The sequence below is a fragment of the Aegilops tauschii genome, chromosome 4 (assembly GCF_002575655.3).
Source record: "Aegilops tauschii subsp. strangulata cultivar AL8/78 chromosome 4, Aet v6.0, whole genome shotgun sequence".
Lineage (NCBI taxonomy): Eukaryota > Viridiplantae > Streptophyta > Magnoliopsida > Poales > Poaceae > Aegilops > Aegilops tauschii.
In genome coordinates this window covers 133,506,450-133,532,098 of record NC_053038.3, presented here as the reverse complement: position 1 = coordinate 133,532,098, position 25,649 = coordinate 133,506,450, and the positions used below count along the sequence as shown (strand labels likewise).

The window sequence follows — 25,649 nt, the reverse complement described above, 5'->3', positions numbered from 1 at the left end:
TTAAGTTAGAACCGCGGCAAAAATTGATGTAATATAACTCCGCAGTACTTTTTAAAATGATGCATGCTATTTTCCTATTCGATCTTTCCTGGTATGTACGCCCTATGCTTAATTGGACAGGCTTGCCGGCGCGTAAACCCAAGTCACGGCGCTTTGAGGACGGATCCTTAGCGGCCTGCCGGGTGTGCTTGCTACTGGGCAAACCACCTTACCGCTCTCTGCGCGGCCGCTTGAACTGTTGAGCGGACTCGAAACAGGACAAGGGCATTGCCAATAGCGGATAGGCCACCCTGCCGATCTCAACACGGCCGCTTGAATTGTTGAGCGGACTCGAAACAGAACAAGGGTGTTGCCAATAGTGGGAGGGTCCCATCACGTGCAGGTTCCCCATACAAAGAGCGAGATCTTTTGAGGAAAATAACTTTATAAAAGAAAACGGAGTTACTCAAGGTTTTGCGTGACTTAGCTTTTTGCGGCCACGCAGATGATCGTTGCTGCTGCGAACGGCACCAGAGTGTGGCTGATTGATGTTGCCTTCTCTTCTCGGGCCACCGCGACGAGGGAGTTGATAGGTTGGCTCCAAAACTGGATTTTCACAGCTTGCACCCCCTACTGGGCGCGCCAAAGATGTCGGTGGAAACGACACATATGGGATCACGGGGAATCCCTTCTACGGTCGGCGGGCGCGGGGCTATGGAAAGAGCGGGTTTAAGAGATCAGCACGGGAAATTTATCCAGGTTCGGGCCGCGAGTGATGCGTAATACCCTACTCCTGCTGGCTTGTGTTTATCTGGTGTTCTTGGACTAGCTACAAAGCGTGCAGGGTCAAAAAAGTCTGAATCCTCTCTCAGTACGGTGCGGGCCTCCTTTTATTGTCAAAGGGGCTGCAACAGTGGCACACATGAGGTGGAAAGTTGTACAGTTGTCGAGTTTATCTCTGGCACCGTAGGACAAAACACATTAAATGCGCTACTTAGGTGTCCTCTTACTTTATCGGGGATGGCAACGAGGTCGGTCCCGTCCGTCGCCGCTTCGCCTTGCTCCGACACGCGTCCAGGCCAACAAGGCATGCAGCTCCATGCAAGCTGGCAGGCTACTGAGCTGGTGTGGTGGTAGGGTCTTCACGAAGATCTGCATCCCACCACGTAGCTTGACTAGTTGGCTTAGGAGCCACGTACTTCCACGTGGGTACCTTCTTAGTTGGTGGGTCGGCCGCTGAGCTGGGGCGGCGACGGGGCGGCAAGGCCTTGCCGCGGTCTTTCTGATATTCCCGGCAACGGTCTTGCCGAGGCCTTGTGGGCGCCCTCGGCAAGATTCTTGCCGGGGCCTCGTGGGCATCCTCGGCAAGGAGTCTCGCTGTCGTCTTGTTTTCTGGTTCCTACCTAGGCCTCGCTGGCCCTTCATCTTCACAAAGATCTGCATGCCACCATGGAGGCACCTCCCGAGCCTTGGTTCCAATGTGGTTGATGGCGTGGGAACTTTTAGACTCAAGGGTGGCGGCCCTGTTGGTGTTGGGCAAGTTGCCCCGCCAAGGCGCTTGCCGGGGCCGTGAAGGCCGCCCCGGCAAGGGCCTTGCCAGGGGAGTTTCACCTCGCCCCTCTTGTCTTCATGCTTCTGGTCTTGAGCACGGCTCTGGTAGTCTTGTGACTTGGCTTCCTCTTCTGTCCCGCCAAGCGCGGCTGTGTGTGCGTGGCTGCAACTGCCCGCACACAAGTAAAGGGGTGCAAAAAGGGCCCCTACTTTTGTACACCGACAAACCTGCTTTGAACTTGAGGAAATTGAAGTTTACAACGTTAAGTTTAGGGGATCGACCAAAAACGGCAAAAATTTGCTGGATTATATATATATATATATATATATATATATATACACACTGCTAATGTCTCAGTTGGTAGTCCGCGTTCCGGGTTTTATTTTCGTCCCACCTAATATGGTCTTTTTTGGTACTTCTTTGGTACTTGCTCCCACCTCCCGCTCAGCCGCAAAAAACCAATAAAAACCCCGCGATCGAGTCCTGCACACGCCCAACCTCCCGTCGTAATTAACTGAGACAATCGAAAATAAACCACCGAGCACAAACCGGCGAAACTTAACCAGCGGAAAAAAACGCCCGACTGTGCGTCCTCGAGCGAGGTCTCGTGTCCCTCTTGCGAGGAACAGTCGCCCCGACACTGCCCTCCTTCGCCCGCCGCCGCCCTTCGGTCCTTCACCGCCACCCATCCATCCATGCACTGCCGCCCTGGCACATCAAAACCGCCGGCGTGTAACTCGCACATCCATTAGATCCGGCGCTTGTCCCGTGCAGGACCCTCCGCTGATCGCTTCCAGGATCCGGCACCGATCCCTTGCAGGACCCGTCGCCGGAGACGTCCAGGACGTGACGAGCCACCGCCGAAGGCATGCAGGATCCGCCGCCAGATACACTCACTCCCGGTATCACAGATCCGCCGCCAGCCATCTTATGAATAGAGATTTAGGTCGAATCTGAAATTTACATCCATCGCATTTCATACACACAGGCACCACGTATAAGAATGTACAGCCATCACATACATTACAGGCATCACAGGCACCACAGGACGATCCTTCACTTTGTTGTAGTAATCCTGCTATACTGTTCAATATGTGAGATTCAATGTCATCAGCGGCTGAAATAGTCAGCCAAGAAATCGATTCGCCGTGTCGTGGGGTGATGACACATATCTTGCTTCTGCAAGCACTGACTCCTGGATCAATTATATTACTGAAACTGTCTGTCCCCTCCACCACAATCCGCACCTAGAGAAAAAATACAAATCAAAACTGATTAAAAGATGATACATGTTGACTCTAAAGATGGGATAAAACAACCAAAAGAAAAGGTGGCTTACATCTCTGTTCAGAACATGAGTCTCTGTGAAATGCTTAGCTTCTCTTCCAAACCTATCTAGTGGAACTTCAGTAGAGGCTGTCGATGCAGCAAGACTTTGTGCTGTTGTCAGTGGTGCAGGAGCTTCCCCAGAATCGTCACCATTTGTAGTGCCGTTAGTAGTGCCCTCTGGTTCGGCAACAACAGTAGGATTCGGTGGTCGTCTCCCCATGGACGGAGCCTGCATTTCATCATTCTCAATATTTACTTTCTAACAGAAAAAATATATATGGAATCAAATAGAAGCTATTGAGAAGCACACCTGCACTCCAGCGACATATATCTGGACAAATTGGAAACTTGGAAGCAAGTAAACACGAATGGTACTGCCATCACGAACTTGTTCGACAATGGCTTCCAGACTCTTTCCTTTATTTGCAACTGCAAAACCCTTTGCATCAAAACCACTTAGTTCGCCAATTGCTGATGGTGGAAGATCTCTTATCGAATCTTCAGCAGCACCAGGTTCCTAAGTTGGCAGAAAATAAGAACACAAAATTAGGTCATCATTCGATAGAACATTTGTGTCATGCAATTCAAAAGATGGTTGCAGGACAGCAGGAACCCCAAAAGAAAGCAAACCTTGCTCCAACGGCCTAAACCCTGTTGCTTAGCAACTTCCTCCAACCTCAGAAGCTCAGAGACATTTGGGAGTGGTTCACCCCCCTTGGGGCCTTGCTCCTTCACCTGATCAAATAAATAATATCAAAATTTATGAAAACATTTGGCACAACAAAACAATTGAGGAAAAAGTAAATGGTAATCACCCTTGCCCATCCTGCAGCAACCACCAAGTAGGCAACGTTCTTGTCGCCAAGGTAGACAGTGCCAAATTCTCGTCCGATGTTAGGAGCAGTGTAATCCACTCTAAATGTGACCTCCTGCAATAGATTTTAGTTTTTCATTTCCAAGAGAAAATAGAAGTCGTTTTTATGTGATTACATTCAGTATTAATACATGCATAGGAGGATTTGGAATAGATAAAAAAAGACACATCATGTACCTTTCTACGCAGAGTTTCCTCAGATACTCCCTGCTTTCCCAAGCAAATGGCTCATCCACTCCACCACGACGAGCCTAGGGCACCACAAATATACGGATTCAACAGACAAGAAAAGATGGAGAAAAGAACAAATGTATTGCACAAATAATATCAACAATTTATTATAGATGCATTCCTAAGTGTCAAATTATACAAACAGAACACAGTCAAACAGTGGGAACGAAAATGCAATGATGGAGAGAAATTCTTGTGCCAAATACTAACTTCCATTGTCTCACAAGTGTAGCTTGTAAACTTAATTCACTATAGAGAAGGGTGGAAGCAGACCCTGCGCAATCAAGGCTTCAACTCAGGCTCTAGATCCAAAAGCCCATAGAAACTATTGTATAAAACAAAAAAATGACTAATATATTACATCCCTAGATGATCAGGCCTATATCTAGCTCTACCCCTGACAACACACTAAACCAGTGACTTACTCTAAATTAATGGAGGAAATGAACACATGCAACAAGTTAAAATGTAAACGATATTCCCCTTGTCTAAAAGTGCAGACTAACTCTTACCAGCCTTGGGGCCATAAGGTATGACAGAGTGATGGACTTCTCTGGTGGAATCTCTGCCTTTGTGCTCCCCATGATGAGAAGGCAGTCTCCAGACGTCAGAGCCTTCACCTTGCCCCTTAGCCATCCTGAAGCCCCTGTGCTTGCTGCCATGATAGCACCTATATTTGCAATCAAAAGGAAACAGAACTTCATTAGCTGTGAAGTCAAATTTAGTTCAGTCCTCCATATAATTCGACAATTCTTCTGTTAATACATGCATTTTCCATAATTTTCATTGCATTTGGATTTCACAGGCCATAGGTGGCTAGAAGGAAAGAAAAACATGACCGGTCACATGTGGACTAAAGATAATTAATCACCACAATGTTAAAATTTTCACATAAATCACTGCTGCTTTTTAAATGTTGCAAAATCAATGCACCCCAGTCCTAACACTGCAGAATCTTTCAGTCACAGCTCAGAGCACTGCAGAACGCGGAGCAATGCTATTGGTTAGGTGATCTGGTCACTGCCTTTCAGGCTTCGCAGTCCTGAAGATCCAGAGCAGCCCATGCTTCAGTTCGGAAAGTATTCGATACTGCAGAGCGTAGAAGCTCTCACCGGCTTATTAACCGCAAACTTTACAAAATCCAAAAAATATATTTTTTTAAATATGATGCCCACGAACAATAATGGATCAAATGGTTGTATCTGATTCTGAACAAACTAAGGCCCTGCCCAAACAACAAAAAAGGAGTTTCCTGATTCATTAATTTGATGCACCAAGTATAATCCAAATAGGAATATGTAGCACTAAAATTGATGAATGCCCAGAAGTGAACTGATACTTATCTATTTGGGAGAATTTTACTGTATTGATACTGAAACTTTGAGTTTCAGCCATCTGAGTGTTAGTCTAGACAAAGAGCATGTAATTGGACCAGCTGCCTATGATACAAAGGCATTCTTTTAATGCAAGGTGGAAAACTGGGACTAAAATGATCCCTTAAATATCGATCTAGCCAGACCTAACAAGGAACCGAGTGCTTACTCAAAGGACCAAACTTTTGATATATTGACAATATATAGACATAAAACTAACTATACAAAATTAACCAGTGATACACGCAAGATAAAATTGGCAGCCAATTGCATTTTTATTTCAACAAGCACTTGGTATGTACATGGACCAGATGACTGAAAAAGGGTTTGCTGAAGCTCGTGAAAAATGCACACTTGACGGGCCATTGGAAATATGAAAACTACCAAGTAGAATCGCATTTGAAAATAATTTTTGCATGCACAGATTACTGGGAAAGAATGTCACTTCGCAGGGATGAAGACACGATAATCTGCATGTTTCGAAATTAAACAAAACAGCACCAGTGTTAATACCTAGAAATAAGATGAGAAAGTAATATCTTAATGAGAAAATAACTTTGGTTACTTTGTTTCATTTTCAAAACCCATCTGGAAAATGGGACAGGGCTGAGGCCTATTGATCTACAAATATATATTACTTCATTAGGATTATTGCAAAACTGAGAATGCAAGCATGCTTAAACAAGGATTTGTCAGCATCATGTAAGGAATTGAAATGGTATAATCAGGAACATGTCACCACCTCTATGCAGATGATAAAGTCCTGAATGCTGGACTTGAACTACAACTCTTGAGCTATAGGGCCTCTCAACAAGCCCCAGCATATGAGAATGCACCCTACAGATGAGTTGGTCCATAAGCAATTATGCTTAAAGTTTATGATAAAATAGTGTAAAGGAACTGTATGATAAACTGTGATAAAACTAAAAAGTAGCAATTGATTTGTCTAGCATGATTAATTACAAAGGAGCAATTGATTACCAGAATTATATTGCTTTCAATGAACAACAATTGTGGCCATCAACAATGTTTCATCCAGGCCTCAAGAACACCACAGCCAGACACAAGTCGGAGGTAACGGTCATTCCATTTGCGTATGGGTAATGCAAAAAGCAAAGCTGGTGAACATCAACAAGAAGAGGACGTAGCTACAAGTATTAAGCACTGCACCAGGAATACTTGCATTTCTGACAGTAACAATCTTTTTGCATAATGTGTTGCAGGTCAGGCGAGCGGTAAAAATGTTGAAGAATACAGTGCAACCTTGATACCCGTTGATGAAAAAGATGAAGCTATTTGCGCAACAAAACCCGGTATATAACTGTGTGAAAATTATTGTGAGGTATTGCCTGACGTGCATATCTGACAATGACATGGACCATGCTTAATGTGTTGCAGCCCCTACGAGCGAGACAAATCTGAAAGAATATAATCCAAGCATCGTAACTGTAGCTGCAAATGTTGACCCAATTTACACGACGGAAACAGGTACATGATTGATTGAAGATGTATTTGTTGTTTGCCTGCATACCAGGCAAACATTGGTTTTGTATTCATGCTGACTAGAACCCTACAGATGGATCAGAATTGGTAAGGCCTGGATACCATGCTGATGGTCAAACATTTGCGGCTATGACTAATCTAACACTCGATCATGCTATTCATAAGATGCAGCTGCGAGATGATACTGAAGGTATCCATAGGCATGATATCCACCTTCCCAACCGGCGTATTCGGTTGTGGTTCAGTGTGTTTTATTTGTTTTTTGATTTGTACTTATAACATGATGCAGACGACACAGCTTCCGAACTGCTTGAAACTGTTTCTCTAAATAATGATTGCAAAAAATACGCTGAGGAAGCAAGGGAGCAGTACAATGCAAGGAGGCGTGCGGCTTATCGGAAGAAAAAAAATGAGGATATTGTCAGCTTACAAGATGAGAATCAGCCGGTACTTGCAAAATCTGGTGAGGTTGATGGCTGCACTTAGTTTGATGTGCATACGTATAGTATGCACATGATTCGTTGTATTAACCTATATCCCTGATTATAGATGACATGATGCTCATACTATGTTGCTTATTAGATCATAGGGATCTTATCAACGCTCGTAGGCGGGCGGCTTATCGCAATAACAAGTCAGATGGTTCGGCTAACCAACAAGTCAATGGGAAGTCATCCCATCGCCAGTCTCTATGTGATATCACAAATGTTCTCGAAGATAGGGAGATAAATAAACCCACACGAGATTATCATGGTTGGTAAATTGATCAACGTCCCGTATGCGCTGTGTTTGCACGAAGGTAGTCACTTATTACGCAATTTAAATAAGTACTGACCAATCTTGTTGAATCATATAATTCAGCTAGCTCGGACTATACATCAGTCTCGCCTAATGATGTAACATACCCTCATGAAGCTACGGTCACATCGGGTGTCCTTTGTGTGAGAGATAAAGAAGGTAATATTATCTCACCATCCACATGACCGTTAGATGTCAAGTCGTGTTTTCTCATTTGGCTTTAGAGATAATGACATGAATGTCATGATTATGTGACGTTAATGACACCAAAGAAAAGACGATTGACAGAATATTTTTGCAAAATAGATCAAAGAAACACCCTGGAAAGGGCTCCCTGTCGGCGGAAAAAACAACCTAATGTCCGAGATGAAAATGCACATGCCCTTCATTCATCAGGCAAGCTTAAATTGTTTTAACCATGATAGTCGGTACCGTCAAAACCATTAAGCTGACATATGTTTGGACAACTTTGGTTCACCAGACAACCCAACTAGCTCTAACTATACAGCATTCTCGCATGATGCGTCAACATTTCCTGCTACAACTACGGTCACATCTGGTCTCATTAATGAAAATGAAATACAAGGTAATCATATTTTGCCTACTCATTCAACAATGGCTGGCATGTTTCTGTTATATTCTCTAATTTTAGGGTTTGCCCTGAATGACACCAGATGCAAATGTAATCATGTATGACACCCAAGAAACAGAGCATAAAACGGAAGAAGAACGCAAGAGAGGCCATAGAAACACACTAAGAAGGGCTTCATATCGGCGGAAAAAACAACCTAATGTCCGAGATGAAAATGCACGGACCCTTCTTTTATCAGGTAGGGTTTAAAATGTTTTAAACGTTACAGTCGGTACCATCTTAACCAATAAGCATTAATATGTTTGGTCAACTCTGGTTCACCAGACAACCCAACCAACTCTAAAACATTTCCTGGTTCAAATACGGTCTCATCTGGACTCATCTATGACAACGAGCTTCAAGGTAATCATATTTGTGCCTACACATACAGCAATTGCTTGCATGTATCTGTTTTATTCTCTAATATTCGGGAATGTTCTGAATGACCAACGATTTGAATGTAATCTTGAATGACACCCAAGAAACAGAGCAAAAAGCGGAAGAAGAACGCAAGAGAGACCATAGAAATGCCCTGAAGAGGGCTTCCTATCGGCGGAAGAAACAATATAATGTCCAAGTTGAACATGCACAGACCCTTCATTTATCAGGTAAGCTTATAATGATTTAACCATTATGGTTAGAACCGTCTTAATAATTAAGCATTAAAATGTGTGGACAACTTTGGTTCACCAGGCAACCCCACTAGCTCTAACTATACATCATTCTCGCGTGATGCGCGGACATTTCCTGATACAACACGGTCTCATCTGGGATCGTTAATGACAACGAGCTACAAGGTAATCAAATTTTTTCCTACTAAAACAGCAATTGCTTGCATCTTAGTGGTATGATCTCTAATTTTCGGGAATGTGTGTAATGGATCCAGATGTGATTTTGAATGACACACAAGAAACAGAGGAAAAAATAGAAGAAGAACGCAAGAGAGACCACAGAAACGCCCTGCGGCGAGCTGCTTATTGGAGGAACAAGGATAAGCATATCAAAGATCAAAACAAACGTCCATCTGGTACTTCAGGTATACGCTTACGTTCATTATCCGTTTCGGAAGCCGGGCCCTACTATTCTAGATGGCACTCCTCCAGTGCTGATAAATCAAACTGTTCTAACTATGTTTTGAAAATATTATTGATCCAGACGACCTGAATAGCCCTAGCGTTACAGAATTAATGAGAGAGGGAGCAACATGTACCCCTTCAACTTTACACGCGTCTGTCATTCAGGACACTGTTCTAGCTAGGAGGCAAAGTGACAATGAGCGGAAACGTAATTTAACAAACGAGCAAAGGGAGGCGAAAAACGCAAGTAGCAGAGCATGCCATCAGAAGAAAAGTGACGAATTAACGGTGGAGGTCAGAGAAACAAAGAATGAAAAAATACGCGAGAATCGCGTGCAGCGCCGCAAAAGCATGTCGGTGATTGAGAAGGGGGAGTCAAGTGCACAGAGGAAGGCCAATTATGAAAGAATGAAAAAAACACCGTGCAAAGAATGCATCGCAATCCCCCTTACAGACCTAGCAAACTCAACCTCTGGATGTCCCACTTCCCCAAGCCACGCATCACTCGTCTCTCGGGCCGCAAAAGATGATTCATCTGATGGCGATCCGGGGACGAACATGCCGAGATACTATGCCGGTGCTAATGGTATGAAATTGCGATTGTCAGTTTCTTATGCTCATTCTCAGCATGTCGTTCTAGCATGATCTTGTCTGTTGTCGCATTCTGTACGACGACAATGCAGAAGACATCGATGTATTCCAAAGCGGCACCATGGGCGATGAGCAGGAAGCACACGACTTGATTGATGAGGAGTACTACATGTTTTGCAACGAAGGTATTGCCAACTCTACACTATGACACTGTGGAGCTTTATTGTTGTGTCATTTATTTTTTGTTACTGTTTTGTACGTGATTTTTCAACAAATGCTTGTAGGATCCGATAACGACATATTGGATGATGACAAGGAAGCGAGCATGTCTAGCGCTAAACCTAGCGAGATTGATCCATTTGACACTGTCTACTCAAACATTCCAGACAACACTCACATCCTGAAAGTCGACAAAAATTGCAAACACTGCAAGGCCAGAAAGTTTGAGTCTGAGACTGACGGCTTCTGCTGTCGCAATGGCCAGATCCAGCTTAAGCAACCGGAACCAATCCCAGAGCTTATGAGGCTATGGTCCAGCATGGATGCAGATTCTAGACATTTTCGGGAGAACATACGGTTCTTCAATGGGCATTTCGCCTTCACAACCCTTGGGGTCAGCCTTGATGAAAACTACACTAACATGAAGTCTGGGGTGTACACATTCCGAGCACACGGCACCATCTACCACAATGTCCATTCGTTTGGGCCTAGCTCCCGTCCAGAACATTTGCAGTTGTACTTCTATGACGACGACCCTAACCTAAATCATCGTAAGGCGCCCACCAAGCAATTAGATCAGGATGTCGTGAAGAGGTTAGTAGACATACTCAAAGAAAACCCATACTCCCAGCAATTTAGGAGTTTGGGTGCACACAAGGACAACCTCGATGATTATAGGATAGACCTAAACACCGATAAGAGGCTTGACCAAAGAAGATATAATAGACCGGTGACATCTGAAGTCGCTGCAATTTGGGTTGAGGGCACTGACCTAGCAAAAAGGTTTGACCGCAGGATAACACTTTGTGGTAACAACAACGAAAGGCATAGTTTACGTGTGACCTCAGGGGCATATGACCCGTTGTCTTATCCATTATTCCATCCAATGGGGGAGCTAGGTTGGCATCCAAAGCTACCCAAATGTAATGTTTCTTGGGAGGTTGTACAAAATCCTCGTTTGTGTCATGATGACGAGGATGATGTAGGTATGTTGTTTGTGTCCAACTTTGTTACAAATAATTTCTTGTTTTTAAAAATAATGCTCACGTGATGGTACTCAAACATGTGCAGAGGGGAATAGCAGGTTATGCGTCTCCGTTAGAGACTACTACTTTTACATGCTGCAAACACGGCCTGCGATCTTCAATCCAATACTTGTGGAGCACGCCTACTGCAGCAATGGGCGGTTGACATGTACATCAAGATTGAGAGCTGTCGGTTGAGGTGGTACAGGAAGAACCAGATGCAGATCCGTGCCGATTTGTATGAAGGAGTTGTTGATGCGATCACATCGGGGGAGACGCGAGCAAGCGCTGTTGGGGTAAGAATAGTGCTCCCTGGAACTTACCCTGGTGGCGACCGCGACATGAAGAAGAGACATATGGATGCCATGGCAATTGTCCATACATACGGGAAGCCTGACATCTTCTTGACCATGACTTGCAACCCTAAATGGGAAGAGATAACAAATGAGTTGCTTCCTGGACAGACGGCACAAGACCGACCTGATATTGTGGCTCGCGTGTTCTATGGCAAACTAGAGGCTATGAAAGATATGTTGCTCAAGAAGATGGTCCTGGGTGTTGTTGTTGCTTATGTTTACGTAGTTGAGTTCCAGAAGAGAGGCCTCCCCCACGCACATTTTTTGTTGATCATGGATTCAACGTATAAGCTTCTTGTCCCAGAGCAGTATGACCGACTCATTTCCGCAGAGCTCCCAGACAAGCAAAAGTATCCGGAATTGTATGCAATGTTGGCAAAACATATGATGCACGGACCATGCGGTGCTCTCAACCCGAAGAATGTTTGCATGCAAGATAATGAATGCAAGTGCAGATACCCGTGGCCGTTCAATGAGAACACGATACAAGGCAAGGACTCATACCCAGTTTATCGGCGTAGAGACGATGGTAGACGCGCTAAGGTTCGAGGGAAAATGTTGGACAACCGATGGGTTGTGCCATATAACCCTTACCTTCTGCGGATGTTTAATTGCCACATCAACGTCGAGGTCTGCTCTAGCATAAAGGCTGTAAAATACATTTATAAGTACATTTATAAGGGCCATGATAAGGCTTCTTTCAGCATCAACCAGCCAGACGCTGATGGTAACATTGATGAGATCAAGAGATACGTTGACGCAAGATGGGTCACCCCTCCGGAGGCTGTGTGGAGGATATTTGGCTTCCCACTGTGTGCCAATTACCCGCCTGTCTTGCAGTTGCCTCTTCATCTCCCGAATATGCACAGGCTCGCATTCAATGCACAGGCTGACTTGAAGAATGTTGTATCCTCCGAGAATGCTTCAAAATCCATGTTAACGGAGTATTTCAAGGCAAATGAACAACACCCTTGGGCAAGGCATATATTGTACAAGGATTTCACCGGAAGCTTCACGTGGGAGAAGAAAAAGAAGTTCTGGAAGAGGCGGGTGTAGCATTTTCAAATAGGTCGTATCGTGTCTGCCAATCCTGCCGAGGGGGAGCGATACTACCTTCGTGTGTTGTTGAACCATGTTCCGGGGAAAACATCATTTGAGGACTTGCTCACCGTCGACGGCGTGGTATGTGGGAGCTTTAGAGAGTCCGGTGAAAGGTTGGGACTCATCGAGGCAGACAACACGCTCGACGACTGTCTTACTGAGGCGGAGCAGTGGGCTATGCCATGTTCTCTTAGGAGGCTCTTTGCAACAATCTTGGTGCACTGCGAGCCAGGCGACGTGCGCGGGTTATGGGATAGACACCTCGAGCCTATGTCCGATGACTACCGTCGGACACGCACGTCCCCGAACGAGGTGGAGCCGATGGTGTTGCTTGACATTAGGGGTATGTTGCAGTCTATGGGTAAAGACATTATTGATTTTGCTCTTCCAATGATCGATGATGCATTTGACCCAACCGAGGGCAAGGCCAGAGAGATCATCAAGGAATCAACCATTGAGTTTGACGAAAGTGACACTAAATTGTCATCTTCCCTGAATTTTGAGCAAAGGGCTGCATATGACGAGATACTAGCGGCTGTTGAACGCGGTGATGGGGGTATATTCTTTGTTGATGGCCCTGGAGGTACGGGGAAGACCTTCCTTTACAGGGCGATGCTCGCCAAGGTGAGGCGCGAGGGCAAGATTGCTATCGCTACCGCGACGTCGGGTGTCGCTGCTTCTATCATGCCTGTCGGCAGGACTGCCCACTCGAGGTTCAAAATCCCACTGAGTTGCGATGATGGAGCATCGTGCAGCTTCACCAAGCAGAGTGGGACCGCCAAGCTGCTAAGGATGGCCTCATTGATACTATGGGACGAGGCCAGCATGACTAAGCGACAAGCGGTTGAGGCATTAGACAATAGCATGCGCGACATCATGGGAATACGCGACCGACCCTTTGGAGGAAAGACTGTTGTTTTTGGCGGGGACTTTAGGCAGGTGTTTCCGGTCGTCAGAAGGGGGTCACGGGGCCAGATAATTGATGCAAGCCTCCGAAGTTCTCATCTATGGAAGAGTAGGCGGCAGCTTCGGCTCATCACCAACATGAGGGCTCATAATGACAAGTGGTTTGCAGATTACTTGCTCAGGGTCGGTAATGGCACAGAGGAAGCCGACGATCAAGGCAACATACTACTCCCTGATGATATCTGTCTGCCATCTATAGGCGAGGTTGGCGACCTGGAGAAGCTGATTGACCACGTGTTTCCGAGTCTAGATGACAACATGGCAGATTCGAGTTACATGACATCTCGCGCAATCCTTTCCATGACAAATGACAACGTCGACAGGATAAACATCCGCATGATAGAGCGTTTCCATGGAGATGAAGTAATCTACCATAGCTTTGACAGTGCGGAGGATGACCCATATGGCTACTACGCTCCTGAGTTTCTGAACGGATTGACTCCCAATGGTCTTCCTCCGCATGCACTCAAACTAAAGCTGAATTGCCCGGTGATACTTCTAAGGAACATTGATCCAGCTAATGGGCTGTGTAACGGGACTAGGCTTGTTGTTAGAGGTTTTGAGAGGAACACCATTGATGCAGAAATCGTGATTGGACAACACGCTGGTAGGAGGGTCTTCCTTCCTCGAATACCTCTGTGCCCATCTGACAACGACATGTTTCCATTCAAGTTTAAGAGGAAGCAATTTCCTATTAGGCTTAGCTTTGCTATGACAATTAACAAGGCTCAAGGGCAGACCATCCCAATTGTTGGTGTTCTCTCATGGTCAACTCTATGTTGCTTTGTCTCGAGCCACCGCGAAGAGAAACATAAAAATACTCATTCAGAAGGAGAAGCCAAAGGAGAAGTCCAACAAGCAACATAACAATCCGAAGAAGCGTAAAAGACTGACCGTGTCCTTGCTGACCTCCATGAAGAACATCATCTACAAGGAAGTACTTACAGGCTGAAGTATGGTCTTAATAGACCTGCTGGATTTATAGATGCAATTTACTCTTCCGATGGTCAAGAATTGCTGTAATCGGTTCTATGACATATCTTTTCATTTGGTATCTTGGTTGTTGGAGGTATGCACCAATCAGTTCAAGTAATAACCGCATTTCAATAAATTTATATTGTGTTATGTGTAATCTGACAATGTACATGTCACACAGCGTACTGTATTATGTGTAATATGAGAATCAGAAATAATGATTGGCTTCATGAAGACCTGGATCATGTTAAATTTATTTTCTAAATTTTGATTACAACATGGAGCATGTATGTCTTGTCACCATTTAGCATGAAGTTACATTTGATACATTGAATTTCAGTGCGTGTATTGGTTTACATATGTAATGTATGCTCGAGATGATTAAAGCATAAATGCTCATGAAAAGGCTGGAATCATACATGTATCTGAAGTTGTTTTACTGACTTGAGCTTTATGAGTGTATGAGTGTGTAATATTTGATTTGTTCCACCCAGTTTTAATTGATGTACAGTTTTCGTGAACATATATAGCTAACATGGCTTGCTGTTATTATATATAGTAATGTATTTTTAGTTCTTTTACTGCCTTGAGCTGTACGAGTGTCTAAAATTTGAGGTGTATGCCCGAACACAAGTATATGAATGATCAATGGGTTCTATCAATGGGTTCTATGAAAACTTAAGTAATTACGTTGCTGAGACACCTACAGCAGTACAGCTAGGAAATATTATTGAATGAACTGCTCACGGTTCTATCAAAATATTTAGTGCGTGTTGTTTATGCTTCAAAAAGATTTACTCCAATGTCTAAAAACTGTGGTTTTTTAAAAAGTTTACTGCCAAACACAGCAATTACTAAAGGCTGACTAAGTAAACGTTTTATATTAAATTTCTCGACATGAAGCCGTGATTGGCATAAAGTTGACACACGACTTATGTTTATGCTTCATTTTAGTTCATTTGAAGTTTTAGTTATTCATTAAAAAACTCTGCATTGCAAAATAACTCAATGCTTTGTTCAGCACAACTTATTTGCAAAAGCACAAAGCATGAGACATAATATTGCGCGCAATCAAGGCAATAAATACTTTGTTACACACATAATGAAATTATAGTTATCTTATTCAAGCATGAGACGTAACGTTGGTGCATTAATGGAAATAGATATATTACGTGACTACCCTTACTGTAACAAGGTATCTCCTTCCTTATACTGAGATCCACATTTATTGTGTTACTAAAAGTAAATAAATAGTAATTATTTTGATACTCTCCTCGATTGCAATCAGATCCTGGTTTGTTTGATTACTATAAATAATAAATTGTGTTTATTAAGATGGCAAAGATTGATCAATCTTTATTTGGTTACCAAAGGATGATCAAACTTTCTATTGTACACCTAGAGCTCCAAAACTAATTTTTGAAAGTTAATGCTTTTCCCGCCTCCCACTATGGTAATATATAAATGCCACGCATCACCATACATTAGCCTCCATATATCTACACAGGTTCAGCAATATCCTCTACATCCTCTACGACTATGGTGATCTCTTACAACTTGACAAGAACTAGGAGGGTGATGGCAAATCCGCCGGCTCCCAACATCCCTCGTGTAGAAATCCCTCCGATGAACAGGCAAGATATATCATCATGTACGTTGACTTGTCATCGCGCTCGTTTATTTACCTCTTATATTCATTATATGCTATGCAGGAATTTGACTTTCCAGAACGTTGACATGGAACATATATATCATAATTGTTGGATAATTCATGCTAAGGTTTTGTGGAAGGCCCCGATCAGGGTTAATGCTATGGGAAACCAATACCTTCGTTGTATACTACTTGATCAGCACGTAAGTCATTACTCATCACCACATATAGCACTTTTTTTGGTATGCAGATGTGTTAAAGAGTTTCTCTACCTGATTTTTATTTGTTTATATAATATTATTAGGGAACAAAGATGGAAGCAATTGCCTACAGCAACCAAGCATTTCGTTTCAATGACATGCTGCATACCGGGATGACTTATGACTTCACTTCCGTCGGGTTCAACCCCATAGATATGCTAGATGGACATTTTTGGTATATATGCATGGATTATGTCATCGCACTACATTCTAGGACCGAGGTTAGCATGTCGGCCCACAGGATATCATCGTCAATTTGTCCACCGTGCTTCCCACAATTCGGGGCCATATTGTCGCTACGTGACAAAACCATCACTGGTGCAACACCTTCAGCTTTGCTATTGCACATTAGTCCATACATAGCATTGTCTCATTATGATTACATTTTTTTAGATGTTGTTGGTATTCTTGTCTATGCTGGTAAGATACAACATCAGTGGGATTCAGTATATAGACGGCATGTCCCTTTCGTTGAGATTGCCCTAATGAATTTCCGGTAAGCTCCATTCAGTATAAAAGATTTTCATATGGCTATTTTAATTTTATTATTATTTCCTACGCCTAACATTTGTTTTTGTATGTAGACGGGAGATAAATTTTCTACGCCTAAGTCAACAGCATGCTGGTCGTCACTTGTACCATTTGTAACGCACAGAAAATCTGTTCGAGAAGATTGCTGTTACTTACGTACAGTTAAATTGGAGGGATCAATGCCTGCAAACTATGAGGGAGAGCACATTCTTCTTCTCTCCTGACATTAATGATGATGATCATTATCTACATGGTAGGGTTTATAAAGTATTCTTAATTTTGTGTCATTGTGCTTTCTTATGTAATTATGTAAAAAAGCTGTAATTTTTACTAACACTTTTTTTGTCAAAGATATCCACGAAGTCAGCCTGATGACTTATGACGAAACACTTTCTTACGTCAATGACCGCGTTCAAGCCAGGAAGAATGGACACTAGAGTAACTTGTGTATCAACATGGTGCATGCAACATGTCGTTGCCAAATGTCGTTATATCTCTTTTTGGTTTAATGGTGCATTATAATCAATAAAATAGTATGATCAAGTGTCAGCATATTTGCTTGTCAAGTTATAGTGAACCCCTTTTGGCATTATGCTTCAATGTATGATACACGTAGTCCTACTCAAATATTTGGTTTTGTACAATGGTGAATTGCTTCTTTTCGCTGGGAATGATAAAAAAATCCAATCGGAAGATATTATTCACTCAAAAAAATCTGAGAATGATGTGATACGTCCCCAAGATCTGATACATCCACATTTTTCCCTAATTAGAAACGTTTGGAATAAATTAAATGGATTTCGATTTTTGGAAGGCAATATTAAGTCTCCATAAATATGGCACATATATATATATGTATATATATACACGTCCTGGACCTCCTAATTCCCTACCCACCCCAGTTTGCATATATTCCATCAGGAATAACCAAACACTCACGAGTTTTCGGTCACCGATGGAGGAAATCATTGGAAACACTGCGCCCCTAGAGGTTGCTGTGCCCACGTCCCTGGAGGGTGCGGTCCCCGAGACCCAAGAGGTTGTGCCTGAGCCTCATGATGCTGTGCCCGCTCCCATGCATCTTCTGCCCCCACGGATGCATGTCGTGGAAGATGCACTCGAATACATCTTTCGTTTTATGAATGACGTTCATGAGGAGCATATGTTGGAGTAAGTTATCTTATTGTACGTTTATTTTCTGTATAGAAAACTTATTAGAACTCTCTCATACACTACTTATAATAAGATTAGTATATTGCTATATCTCCTTTTGTTTCTAGAGACCATAAGACGTTGCAGCCATGACGAAGGATTTAAGTATTTATAATGGATTATCAATATTTCCAGCGCACAGCAACTCTAATTTTTGAATATTTTTCTCTCATAGTCTCTGCTCTACAAATATAGTACTGTAAATTTATTCCCTCACTATGTTGTACATATTGCCATATTCGTGTACATAGCTAACAGATTATTAGAACGAAACAACTTATTATTTCAATCCTAATAGAAGCGAGTTACCAGATGTTTAAGGTAGGTACCAACTTTTTGCTGCTCTTAATTTGCTGTAAATATTATTGTTTGGTAACAGCAATCAAACTATATGAAATAAGTCACCATTTTTAACATACTCTTGTTCCAATGCTGCACACTTTTTGCTAAAGGTTGTTTTGCATTTTTTGTGTTCCAGCACAATCTGGATAAGAAGCGATACACCATAACGGATAGAAGTCAGCCTCCGGATGCTACATGACACCCTATTTTTAACTAACATAAGTCTTCATCCCGCATGCTTCAATCCTGTTGTTCGTAAGCTTGCGAACACGGAAGTAGAGAGGCATGCAGGCACCAACATGGTTGGAAGCAAACATTTTTTTGACTTGCAGTTTCATGCTCAGTCACAGGCTGTTAGGTATTCCTGGATGCCTCAAGGAGAGTGCACCACGATGCTAATTAACAATGCTATTGTCCAGCCCTTCCCTAAATATGATGTTTTCAGCTCTATAGTTGTAAGAGACCAACTTACTTAATGTTTATTTTAATATCATAATAGCAATTAACATGTGTCGACCTGCTGCAGTATCTACTACCGTTGACTATCCCGGATTCATCATACGGGCTACTTGTAGTAAACCGTATGAGAAGGAGGGTTATCGTACTGGATCCATCATGAGACGTCGGGCAAGTTGGAGAGAGCACTCATAACAAAGAGATGATGAAGGATATCACATTGTTCAAGCAAGAGTTCAACGATGTGTTGCAGGCTAGGATCCCGGGTTGGGATACCCCACTCATGGATTGGCGACAAGATAGCATGTCTTCTAATGCTCGCCGGTAATGTGCTAAATTGATCTTATCCAGAAGATGCACACCGTTATAATGCTCGCCGGTGATGTACTAAATTTAGCATGTCTTGTAATATTTAACACTTTTTTTGTGCCACAACAAAGACTCTGGTTTCTTTGTCCTACAGGAGATGGCACACCAGCTTGGTTGTTTGCGTAGCATGACATGGATGAACACTACCGTAAGTGCATATACGATGAGTTTCTCTGTGAAGTTTATTAAAAAAACACTTAATATAATGGTTGATGTGTTGCATATTTTCTAGGATCCAGTACTGCTTAGGAGCCAACTCACTGTCCAGATATTGATGGTGAAAGACAATAAAGCATATGGAAACATCCCAGAAGAAATCAGGGCGGCCTTGAGGGTTATAAGCAACTGAAGTTGGATCGGTGCATGCAGAAAGGACAATAAAAAATTCCTACACAACAGCTATTTAGGGTTGGAAACAATAATTGTCTATGATTTTATTCAAATAATTATATAATATTTTATCTTCTATGTATGTTCATTTGATAACTTTATTGTGTTTTTGATTTATTAAGGTTTCGTGCACTACCATATTGTTGTATTATGGATTGATTTTGGTTACGGCTCATGATGCAATATGATATAAATTTTCCACGGTACCGTCCTTATAATATTCAAAAAATTACAATGGAAAGAATGGTCATAGACACCCAACAACAGCCACTAGGTATTGAAATTGACACACAGTGTTCCCAATGTGTGGGCGACTGAATGAGGATGGAGATATAAGAAGAAATAAAACTACTGGTGCTGAATAAACAGGGAAAGTTGTTGGCATGGTGGGATGCTATAAGTAAGAAGAAAGCTGGTGAGGCTGAAATGTGTAACTGAAATGTATAATGATGTTGTGGGCATGGTGACATCGTATAAGTAAGAAGAAAGCTGTTGAGGATGCTGTGTAATGATGCTGTGGTCATCCTGAATAAAGCTATAACATCCTAAAGCTTCCTGAAAAAATCAAACTGAAATGTGTAATGATGCTGTGGGCATGGCGGGATGCTATAAGTAAGAAGAAATCTGGTGATGCTTCATGGAATCCTAGCTATGTGGCAAGGAGGGTGAATGTTTTGTTTGAGGATTGGGTGAGGCACGGTCTGATTGCCCAACCTGGGAGTCAGGACAAAACTGAACGCAGTGTACGCTTGGTGAAGGAAGTTCTTCATATAATTGTGGATGGAAGCATGAGGCAGAACCCTTCCCGAGGCGGCTGGGGTATGACGGGAGTGCAAGCTCAGACAGATTCACTGAACTTGGTCCAGGCTCTTAACACTAGCGACCTTGACCTCGCATCCAATGGAGTGCTGTTCAAAGAAATCATATTCTTTGCTAGATTAAACTTTAACCAAGTGGTATTTTCGTTTTGCCCTAGGAAGTGTAATAAAGTAGCGGATGCGTTAGCACCAGCCATGTGGCCGGATCTAGCACCTGAGTTTGTGGACGCTCTTGTAGCTAGCAACTCTGCTGAGCTGTTTGGTTAATGGAAAGCTTGATTCCCGTCACAAAAAAATGTGGGGGAAAGATTTATTAGAGGAAAGGCACCGGCCCCCACAGTTGAAATCAGGTGGGGCAGATTTGGTAGGGAAATAAATGAGGGCCCCACCATTTAAATCAGGGGGGCGCAGATTTATTTAGAGGGGGACAGATGTATTATAGGTAAAACACTGGGCCCCACAACACACGCAACCAACAACGCTTTCCGGGTGGGCATTGAGCGTTGCACCCCCTCACGGCAGAGTAAATCCGGTTTCTTTCTTTTTTTCGTTTGGGAAAGTTATGGGGAAAGGGAGACATATATTAGGAAACATTTAATCTGTCACTGATTTATTTGCATAGTGTAATCAAAACAAATATCGTGCCTTAATTGTTGATAGTATTTTTTATGGAAACATGCAAATAAGGAATGATAGGGTGCACCTTCCTAACTGTTGTCGCACAATTCCCTACGGCCTCATCTCTACTCATTAAAATCCTACGGCCTCCTTCCTCTCTCGCTTTACCAGTTGTACGACTGACTTTTTGCCCCGTTAATGGAAGCAATGGCGAATTTTGGGGGAGTGCGACACGCAGTCGACTACGTGTACGATTTCATAGCACTTTCCTCAGACGAAGAACTACTAGAGTAAGTTCTCACGGCCCGATAGATCTAATATTTTTTTGCACTTCATCATCTAAGTCCACTACCATGTACATGTATACTTTGCGTTTAGAAGATATACCCCCTAAAAAATCTTCCCGCCCTGTACATATATACTTTACGTTTAGAAGATATACACTGGTCAGGATCGCGTGTTCTTTGTCTAAGTTCAGACGTCTGTTACAAAGGCTGATTGTGTAGTTATTTTTCTTAAACCAGTATATAAATACATATTCAATGGTTGTTACCAGATATTATATTGTACTAGTAAATTGTGTCTAAAACCAGTGTTTTGCGGCGTCTAACATAAATAGCTGATAAGGACTTGTTTTTCATAAAACATGGGTTACTTTCCTGTCTATTCAAACGAAATACGTAAGAAACTGTGGTCCAAAACTATGGGGTCTAACACCTTCTACAACAATGTTGAACAAGCTATAAACTACTATGCTGCCCCATCCATCCAAAATCTACAACATTTTTAATGCAGGTCCATGTACTACTACGAAAACACTGCAATCTGTTAATTTATTGCCCGTACATAATATATAAATACTTAACTTGGTAGAGATTACAATCTCTTTTAGGTCATTTGATGTCAGATATACTAGTGTTTAATTATTCATATCTTATAGACAGCAACGCAGTTTTATCGTTTGAGTTTACGATTACTTGAAGTCATATAATTGTTATGAACCTTGATCTTCCTTTTTTACAGCACAATCTGGATTAGGAGCTCGCGTCCATTCCCTATCGAGATTAGCCTACGGATCATCCGAGACACCATCCTAGGAGATGGACTTGTCCATCCGTTATGCTTCAATCTAGCTGTGCGTAAGATTACTACCAACGCAGCAGAGAGGAGCGCAGGCACCAGCTCTGTTGGAAAGACACATTTTTTCAATTTGGGATTCCATGTGCAAGCACGGGCGCTAAGGCAGACTTGGTTAAGCCAAGAACATCGCACCAGTGCACTGATTAACAATGTCGTGCTTGAGCCTTTTCCAAGATACGACGTGTTTCACACCCCTACAATTGTAAGTAATCTCATTCTTATAAATTAGTTGGTTACTTTGTTTGCCATTTACCTTTGTCTACCAAATGCAGTATCTTCTACCACACTCACTCGTGGATTCGTCCTACGGTCTTTTAGCAGTGAACATGGAAATGGAGAGGACTATCGTTATTGATTATTCGAACCAGACTGTATTTCATTTTGAGGAGGACCCCCATGGCACTGAACTTCAGAGGGAAGCCCTTTTAGTGAAGCAAGAATTCAGCTATGTCTTGCAACAGGAGGCCCCTGATAGGAACAGCCAACTTGTGGAATGGCCCGAACAACAGAACATTCATGTTTCACCTTGGCGGTACTATTCTAAATTTGGCTTGCATATTAGTGTGTGCTCCAATATAGCTATTACAATATGTTTGCTTTTGTGACAGCATGGACTCCGGATTCAAAGTTTTACAGGAGATGGCCCATTTGTATGAAACCATCGGGAATGACATGGTTCATAACATGCCTAGGACTGACGTAAGTGATTTTGTAATGAGGTTACAGCTTGCATATATTGGCCAAATATATCTTCTGACTTTGTTTATGCATAATTTGAAGGATCCACAAAGTCTCAGGAAGCGACTAATGGTCCAGATGCTGATGGTCAGGGAGAATGAAGCAAAGGATAACATTCCAGAGCAAGTTAGAGCAACGTTGAGATTTATTGGTGGCTAAGGAGGACTGCTGCATCGATAAATACCTGAAAATAAAGTGATGTTTAGTTGCTTGCTAGGAATTAATCTGTTTGAATGCCCGTGCTGATCAGATGATCAGATGACATTTTCTCTTATATTTTTAAAGTTTAAAGAGTGATTGCTGTTGATATCCACTAGCTATGTTGGTTCTATATATTTTGGCTTCTATGTATATTTTGTACTATAATACCCGTGCGGTCAGGAGCAGGTTTGTTGCTCCAGGTGAACCGGAGGCATTTTGTAATGGACCATGGCAGGTTCAGCCGGCAAGTGAGGTTTTCAGTCATGCCTCACATCATATACTAACTCGTATCGTGTAACTCCATCCATACACGCACTGCTATACGATACGAGGTTTACTTTGACGGCAATCGTCACATGCCAGCTATGGAATAGCCAAATTAAAAACATGTGGATATAAGGCACGTACCTTCAATTGCCTTTGATCTTCAAGTTCGCACATGATCCACATTTCTCTGTCATGCTCATGATGTTTCTGATAACCAGCTGATTATATTGTATGTGTTCCTGAATAGAGTAACCAAAATAAGTCCCCGCCAAAGTGTTTTCTTATTGACTACATAAAGTACTAGACGGTGCCAGCATTTTCCGACAAATAGTATACGTTACCAACATTTTCTGATTTGAGGGGGGGGGTTAGGAAGAAAAATATTATTAAGCTACTCTAATGGAGTCACATCTTGTTCAAATATAATATAATTGAAAAAAAATGTGTTGTATGTATGAACTTTCTCTAAACAGAATAGCCATATATACCTACCTATGACGTTAAATAACAATAAAATAAAGGAGGCACTAATGACTCATTCAGAGGACCAAAAAATAGGCATATGCATCTCAATAGGTATTACACATGAAATGCAAGAAAGAGTTGTAAGCTGATCTCAATAGGTTTCTTTTTATTTATTTCCCTAATTCATGTTTATTTTTTGATTTTCTCTTTCCTGTTTGAACAAGGAAATGCAAGAAAATATTACAGCTGGCATAAACTTGAAGGAAGTGTTAATGCATTTGAAGAAAACACTATTCAACATAGTTTTAAAAAATTCTCGTTTATTATTTAATTTTAGAAGTGTTTTTAAAAATGTACATCATGCACTCAAAAAATAGTAAGAAAAATATAAAAAAAATCTACATGTATTACAAAAAATAATGTGTAAAATTATTCTTAAATTTCTACAAACACGTTTGACATGGTTTAACAGATTTATAGACTTTATTGTTTTTACACGATGATTTTTAAAACACGTTGAACAGTTTGCAAAAAAATGTAGACAAAATTTTATAGTACACGTTGAACTGATTAAATACACATAAATTATATAGATAGTTTGTTTGGGACAGGGGGCCGGTTTCTTTATATGTTTTGTTTGGGAAATATATGGGGCACCTTCCACTTATCGGAGAAAGGTATGATCCGTCCGGAGCTGAAAATAATTTCTACTAGGAAATGAATAATATAGACATGCACGGATGGAAGGATATGGGGCACCTTCCATCTGCCTTAGGTACCATGTGCTGTGAGACTTAATGCCTCCGATGTTGAAAATCAGGTGTAATCAAAAGTTTGCTTATTATTTGGCTTTCAAAAATGGAAGTTGCCGTATTATGTGGAAGGCACTTAAGTGTCGAAAATGCAGCTGTCAAACAGGATATGATCCCTTCATATAACCTCCGACGAGCTCATGTTTCAACACCCACTCCAGTCTTCACCAATTTTCGATCACTCACCACTCTCATCAATGGACGCTGTGCACGAGCCAGTGGATGTTCATCTCGCAGCACAAGAGGCTTTGCCCGCCCCTCAGGAGGCTGCGGGCAACGTGAATGCCCTAGCAGATGCCGTTGAATACATTTTTCAATTTATCACTGTTGTCCAAGATGATGAGGCACTAAAGTAAGTTATATTGCTCTGCATATTACTCTCGTACACAGCAGGCTAGATATCAGTTGGGCACCACAGCAGGCTAGACATAATTAACCATGATAGTCCAATATATTATGTTTGGTTGTCTAGGTGTTATATATTTTAGTGTATATATTTTATGCACTGTTACACCGGTGTTATATATTTTATGTGTGCCTCTGTATCACACCTTTTTACCTATTGTACATGTGCCCATGTTATTTTTATACATCTAAAACATTATTACAGAAAAAATAGCTACCAGGTTATCACAAAAGCGCTAGCATGTTTTTAATTAAATAACTTTTTTTCACTGCTTTATATTATACAAAATAGTTAGTCTAAATGTGATACAGAGATGGATGGATGTTATTTGGTAAAGATTGGTCTGCATTTTTTGGGCAGCACAATTTGGATTAGAAGCGAACGACCATATCAG

At 42.1% G+C, this 25,649-nt stretch overlaps 3 protein-coding genes across 3 annotated transcripts; 2 read left to right on the top strand and 1 right to left on the bottom strand.

Moving 5' to 3' along the window:
* Window positions 1–2,206: 2,206 nt before the first annotated feature.
* LOC109764700 (ribonuclease TUDOR 1) lies at window positions 2,207–4,627 on the bottom strand. Its single transcript, XM_073497554.1, has 8 exons — window positions 4,478–4,627; window positions 3,912–3,985; window positions 3,676–3,796; window positions 3,491–3,595; window positions 3,171–3,377; window positions 2,871–3,089; window positions 2,554–2,778; window positions 2,207–2,458 (listed from the first exon to the last, which is right to left on the bottom strand). The coding sequence occupies exons 1-8, from the start codon at window positions 4,625–4,627 to the stop codon at window positions 2,207–2,209; spliced, it is 1,353 nt and encodes a 450-aa protein (XP_073353655.1).
* A 6,721-nt stretch (window positions 4,628–11,348) lies between these two features.
* LOC141021698 (uncharacterized) lies at window positions 11,349–12,593 on the top strand. The gene has a single exon (XM_073497553.1). The coding sequence runs from the start codon at window positions 11,349–11,351 to the stop codon at window positions 12,591–12,593; it is 1,245 nt and encodes a 414-aa protein (XP_073353654.1).
* A 366-nt stretch (window positions 12,594–12,959) lies between these two features.
* Window positions 12,960–14,471, top strand: LOC141021697 (uncharacterized). Its single transcript, XM_073497552.1, has one exon. The coding sequence runs from the start codon at window positions 12,960–12,962 to the stop codon at window positions 14,469–14,471; it is 1,512 nt and encodes a 503-aa protein (XP_073353653.1).
* The last annotated feature ends 11,178 nt before the right edge of the window (window positions 14,472–25,649 follow it).

What these genes read in the sequence shown, in the direction of transcription:
- LOC109764700 (XM_073497554.1), bottom strand. Translation starts at nt 4,627, where the DNA reads ATGGCAGCAAGCACAGGGGCTTCAGGATGGCTAAGGGGCAAGGTGAAG. An exon ending in ACCTTATGGCCCCAAGGCTG is followed by an intron (nt 3,986 to 4,477) that starts GTAAGAGTTAGT and finishes GTGGTGCCCTAG; the next exon opens with GCTCGTCGTGGTGGAGTGGA. An exon ending in TTGCTGCAGGATGGGCAAGG is followed by an intron (nt 3,596 to 3,675) that starts GTGATTACCATT and finishes TTATTTGATCAG; the next exon opens with GTGAAGGAGCAAGGCCCCAA.
- LOC141021698 (XM_073497553.1), top strand. Translation starts at nt 11,349, where the DNA reads ATGTACATCAAGATTGAGAGCTGTCGGTTGAGGTGGTACAGGAAGAAC.
- LOC141021697 (XM_073497552.1), top strand. Translation starts at nt 12,960, where the DNA reads ATGGTGTTGCTTGACATTAGGGGTATGTTGCAGTCTATGGGTAAAGAC.